Source organism: Lactuca sativa, chromosome 1 (genome assembly GCF_002870075.4).
Source record: "Lactuca sativa cultivar Salinas chromosome 1, Lsat_Salinas_v11, whole genome shotgun sequence".
NCBI lineage: Eukaryota > Viridiplantae > Streptophyta > Magnoliopsida > Asterales > Asteraceae > Lactuca > Lactuca sativa.
Window position 1 is genome coordinate 91,878,146 of NC_056623.2, and position 6,097 is coordinate 91,884,242.

The window sequence follows — 6,097 nt, forward strand, 5'->3', positions numbered from 1 at the left end:
ATTCCCGAAGGTATCCTAAGCCCTAACCTAACATGCAATTCACATATCATGCATACTAATCATAACACATAGGTATAGGTATTTTGGGAATCACTTACTTGAGCTCGAATGATTGCACACATCACACCCTCTTTTTACTTAGTAAAAATCATTTTTAGAAATTTAAACTTTCTTTTGAAAAGATTATCATTTCCTTAGTTTGAGTTCTGACACACCCAAAAATGTGCCTGAGTCCCTCAAACCAAGGCTCTGATACCAACTTGTAACAGCCCAAAAACAGTGATACAATTTTTCATTTTTATAACCAATCGTTTCATTAACCAAATATCTCTAAGTCAATCACCAAATACAATATGAAAATATCAGAGTATAAATATCCAAAAAAAAGTGCGGGAATCATGAGGGGAGGATGTTGTGCCATCATGTAGGGCCCTTTTCTTTTGTACCAGAAGTACCTGAAACTATAAACAAAAAACTGTAAGCACAACCCTTAGTAAGTTCCACAAAGTACCAAATACCAAACATACAACTGGGCCTAGCCCTGGAGTATATTCCAACCCAACACATAAATAGGAGCCTAGCCTTGGGTTTATTTCAACCCATCAAATACACATGGTCCCAGCCTTGGGGCCTAGCCCTGGGGTCTATCTCAACCCAATCATACAATAATGCATCCATCCCTAAGGTCTATTTCAACCCAATAATACAAACATGTAAAGTCATATAATAGCTACAATCCTATATAAATTATCTGGTGATCTGACATTGGTGCCTTGGATCCACTATTGTGGTGAGAAGACTCACCTCAACTAGAGATATCTGAAACACACACTCGAGTTGTTGCTATTATGGCTCCACACACTAATCAGAACCCAAAATCAATTCTAATTAATAATCAAGATTCTAACCCCGTAAACGAAGGTTCAATTCATGCTTTAAGTTACTAAGGGAAAAAGATCATTTTACCCTTCCCATACATGAGCCAACTAGACAAGGCCCAAATCCCAAAACAGCCCAAGCCCAAAAAATGGCCCAAAAGGTTTTCTGAGAGTACACCTGACGTACCCCTTACTATGCCTAGCGTATAACTCGATCTCGAAAAGGTTACAGGGCCACAATCCGCTAAGCTCACTGTACACAGGAGTACGCCCCTCGTAATCCCCTAAAGTCCAAACTCTCTTTTAGTGTCTTAATGAGTTACGAATTAACGTCTAAGCTACAGATCTAAGCCTAACAAACATCTAAAATCATAAAGTTGCAACCTTTATACCTTTGCATGGCTACAAGGAGCCGAAAACCAAAAACCTAACTCATAGAACCATTTAAAACTCCATAATCCTTGCATGGAAGAATACCAAGGACCAAGCTTGCATTTCTATGACACTAAACACTCTAAAATGCTTGAAAGGATAACTTAAATGGGTTCTATTAGACAATACTCAAGAGACCAAGATTTTTGGAATAAAAAGGTCATAACTTGCAACCTAACAAGATCTAGCAGGGCAAACATCAAGACTTGATCTCTATACCTCCACAAGATGCACAAGGATGAGAAAAATCTTGATCCAAAAGCTTAAGGGCAACACCACAACTTCAAAGGTCCTCTTTTACCACCAATAACACCAAAATATCACTAAAAAGCTTTAAAATTTGCATAGAATAATTAGGGTTTCGAGATGAGGGCTAAGAGGGATGCACCATGGAGGTACAGAGAGGTATGGGGCCTATAAGTTCTTTTAATTGGGTCCAAACCCTAAAAATTAGGGTTTAGAATCTTTGTGAGTACGCCCTTCACACTTACCTACGCCCAACATACACAAAAGAAATCTCACAACTTATTAACCAATTATGCCCGGCATAGTAGGAGGTACGTCCCGCGTAAGGACTGATTTTGTAAAGAATTTAAATTTAGAGGCAAGAAGGAAAGGTACTTAGATCACAGATGCCACGCACACAAACACACACACACATTTATATATATATATATATATATATATATATATATATATATATATATATATATATATATATATATATCAATGTTGTAAAAATCAGCCTAGACGGTGTCTAGGTGGTAGGCGGCCTCTTACTGTCCACGATTAATGCTAGTCGGTCGAGTTAGGCGGAGTCGGTGATGGGAAACATATAATATTTAGTGCAAAGATTATGGAATGTGTCCGGAATGTGTGTCTAGAATGTCCAAATATGAAATGCATGAAGATAGTTTGTAATGTATTTATGGAATGTCAGAGATGTATAATGTCGTTATAGTATTGACAATGTGAGTCGTACATTATCAAATTTCGAGACAACTTTATGTAAGGTATCATCAAATTCCCACCAACTCGGCAACGGGTCTAACTAGGTACTCCGGAATGGGAATGGGAATGGGATATTCCAAAGAAAATGGTTACTTTTTTTTAAAATATATAATTTTTATTAATAAAACCATTTATAAAGGTTTATTTAATTGACATCCCTAAATGGTTATATGGTAATGCTTTTACAAGAACCTGATTCTTTTCCACATACTCCCCTTTACTTCTTTTTCACTTCTTCACCCTTTTATTCACGTTACGTCTCTGGTTGCCCTAATCACAAACAAAATCAGCTCATTCCAACATTCCAAGCTTGAATGGGTTAGTCTATTTTTCTCAATTTCCTTTTGCATTTTTACGTATTTGACAATTTGTAGTTCATGCTACTGCTTTTGATATTTTGTATTATGATTCAAAAAGCTGGTTTGTCAAATTCTCTATTTACGTAAGTTGAAATTGAGTTCGAATTAGAATTTCTGAAAATCATTGAATTTAGCTATTATTGGTTCAGAGTTGTGCCGTAATATGCTTCATAACAGATGAACTCCTTTAATTGCGAATAGAAAGTTATCAGTTATAAAATCTTATGCAATAGTCTTTGTTAATTGGGAAAAAAAATATGTGGAAGAAAAATAAAACCGCCTCTCCTTTGTTTATTTGTTTTCCTTTTCATCCACTAACCTTTTTATGAAAAATAATTCTTAAATAATAGTTTTTCTTTATAAACAAAAAATTATGTTTTATGAAGTTGTAAACTACAACATTTTAAAACACAGTTGTTATGTATAGAAAAGAAACTGTACCTCTCATTTTATACACACAAAAGAAAAATAAGCCAAGAACACCATATAACGCCAAGAACACTATATAACAGCTCCGTATATTTTATTTATGGTTAATAACAACATTTTACCTAAAACATGTAAATTTTATTTTATTTATGGGGAAATGCACCAAATAGCAAACTTTTTACCAAAAAAAGTAATACATTTGTTTTCTACTATAAAGCGACTTATTTGGAATAATGTAGGAGGGATGTGTGGTCCCATACATAAAATAATTAAAATAAGTAAATTTTAAAATTTATTATAAATGAAAAATTATTAAATTTTAATAATTCCACTTCAATAATACATTTGGAAGATTCACATTACATATTGCTATAATCTTGTAAACAAGGTAAAAATACACTGCTATTATGTATAAAAACATGTAAATCTATTGTTATCGATGGTAAAAAGTAAAGCACATTGCCACTTTTGTATTCATGAAACGTTTTAAATTTTTTGAAGGTACGTCTCGTCCGTGCCCTTCTCTCAAGTCATTATCAAACAAATTTGGAGGAATATTACGATTTTGCCATTCAAGAAACAGGTATGAAAGGTTAGATAGTAAGCTTGAAAAGAAAATGATAGAGGTCAAACAAAGAAGTACATCTGGAAATAGCAAATTCAGATCTATCAATAGCATAATTCTCAGGTTTCCTCAATTTAGAGAGGGATTACACGAGATTAGAGACGTTTTTCGACAATATGGTAAGTTTCACAAGATTTTAATTCTTGTCCACTATTTTTCGGTTTTTTTGTTTGTAAATAGTTTTCATTTGTGGGTCCTATATATAATTTTATATTTCTTTCAGTAATCATTATTGCTGTTGGAAAATCCAAGTGTGAATAAGATAATTAGTTGATTATATATTACAGATAATTAATTCATTCTAACAAAGCATTGTTAAGGGATGTTTGGCTTCATGCTTAATCAGTTAATCCAGTTATTCCGAGTTAAACTTTCAGTAATTTATTGGGCTAAATGCAAGAAGTGGGAATGTACTTTCGCGTATTTCTGTATTAAAGCATCCTACATTCATTTATTTCTATTAGAGCATTGCACTTTTTATTTTATTTTGCTTATTAAAGCATTGTACATTAAAAAAATCTATCAAGTTATGGCATTGTATATTGATGACATTACTATAACTATATAGATTTTTCAAAATACAATGGAGTAATAGGAAGAAATGAAAATAGGATGCTATTATAAGATAATTAGTTGATTAAAGTAACATATCTTCATTCATTGTGTAATATATCATCTTACTTTTACTTCTCTTTATTAGAGAACTCTATTTTTAAATTTCTTCTTATTAAGGCATTGTAGTTTAAAAAATCCATCCAGTTATAGCATTGCACTCTCAATCTTTTTCTCATGAAGACTTTTTAGTTTTAAAAACCTACCCAGTGATAATTTCATTGTTATAATTAGGTTAAAGTTTCAATGTGAAATGTTGTAATAGGATGAAACGAAAATAAGATGCTATAATAGACAAATCGTTGAGAATATGTTGCTGTTTATTGGATTTAACCCTAATTACTTTCTTATACAGATGTTGATTCGAATGGATTTATCAATCGCGAGGAGCTAAAAAATTGCTTACAAGAATTACAATTTAACTACACAGAGAAAGAAATTGATGAGCTTTTTGAGTGTTGTGATTTGAGTGGGAGAAAAGGCATGAAATTTAACGAGTTTATTGTTGTATTGTGCCTAGTTTATCTCTTAGTGAGTACTCCCTCCTCAAATGAAACGGTAACAACAATGTTCTATTTTTGATAAATTTTAGTTTTTTTTTTTTTTGAGCAAAATTTGATGAATATATTCTTGATTTAGGGAACAAAATTTGGTTCTCCGGTGCTAAAAGCTACATTTGATACCATAATTGAAGCGTTCTTATTTCTTGATAAAAATGGTGATGGGAAACTTAACAAGAAGGACATTAGCAAAGCTATGAACGATCACTTCCCTTTGGAGAAAGCTCCAATCCATGTCACCACCACTCGTTTCAGTATGCCCTTTATTTTATTGCTCTAAACAAAACATAACAGAACAGGTTGTCCTGCGTTTGACATGCACTAAACTAGGACTAAGAATAAGATCAGTTTCCATGAGAAAATATTTGCAAATTTTTTGTCCTACCTAAACGTAGGACAGGAACTCACTTTGGTTCTCTCATATGTGCAAAAAGACGTAATTGCCCTTCGCATCATCATCATTGAATATAGCCCTAGAAAGCTTGTTCATTTATGTCATGTGTAACAAACATAGCCTAACCGCTTAATATTTGTTGAACAAACACAAATCATAAATTATTTATCCAGATCTTGCATTTTTTTACCCTATCATCTGTTCATAAATGCAGAAGAAATGGACTGGAACAAGGATGGGAAAGTTGGATTCAGGGAGTTCCTTTTCTCTCTCACAAACTGGGTAGGAATTGACTCGAATGAAGAAGTTCATGTAACCGAAATCTAAGAACAACAGTAACAATGTTAGTCTGATATCGATATGTTCCTATATATACACATAATAACAACGTACTTAGATTTATCTGAGAATAGTAATATGTAACAATGTAACATGATACGTGTAAAACGGTTTGGTAACAATACATTATTCAAGTTTTAGGTTTATATATTGATATTATCGGCCAAAATGGTAAATAACATTGTTACTATTTGTAAAAAATAAAATAAAGTATATTCTCTATATTGGTAGTGACTAGTGAGAGTAAAATACATTGCGATCATTGTATTCCTAAAGCTTTATGAAGCTAACAAAATTACCCAACACACAACAGGATATTTGGAAACCAAAAATAACAGTTTTATATTTTTATGCTTTGAAAACGTCGGGTACTTGGGTATTTTGGGCATTAAACACCAAAGGGAATATGAAATCTGAATAAATTCACGTTCCTTTATCTGCCACTTGAATCATTCATG

The 6,097-nt window shown here is 32.8% G+C and overlaps 1 protein-coding gene across 3 annotated transcripts; it reads left to right on the forward strand.

Moving 5' to 3' along the window:
- Window positions 1-2,516: 2,516 nt before the first annotated feature.
- On the forward strand, window positions 2,517-5,785 carry LOC111915894 (probable calcium-binding protein CML22). Of its 3 annotated transcripts, XM_023911530.2 has the most exons (6): window positions 2,517-2,639; window positions 3,611-3,692; window positions 3,798-3,853; window positions 4,702-4,904; window positions 4,986-5,160; window positions 5,515-5,785. In XM_023911530.2, exons 1-6 carry the CDS (start codon window positions 2,636-2,638, stop codon window positions 5,625-5,627), a joined length of 633 nt encoding a protein of 210 aa, XP_023767298.1. In that variant the 5' UTR covers window positions 2,517-2,635; the 3' UTR covers window positions 5,628-5,785. The 3 variants fall into 3 exon arrangements, with proteins under 3 accessions (XP_023767298.1, XP_023767297.1, XP_042757866.1); XM_023911529.2 differs by having other exon boundaries at window positions 3,611-3,853; XM_042901932.2 differs by lacking the exon at window positions 2,517-2,639 and adding an exon at window positions 2,692-2,763 and having other exon boundaries at window positions 3,611-3,853.
- Window positions 5,786-6,097: the final 312 nt, after the last annotated feature.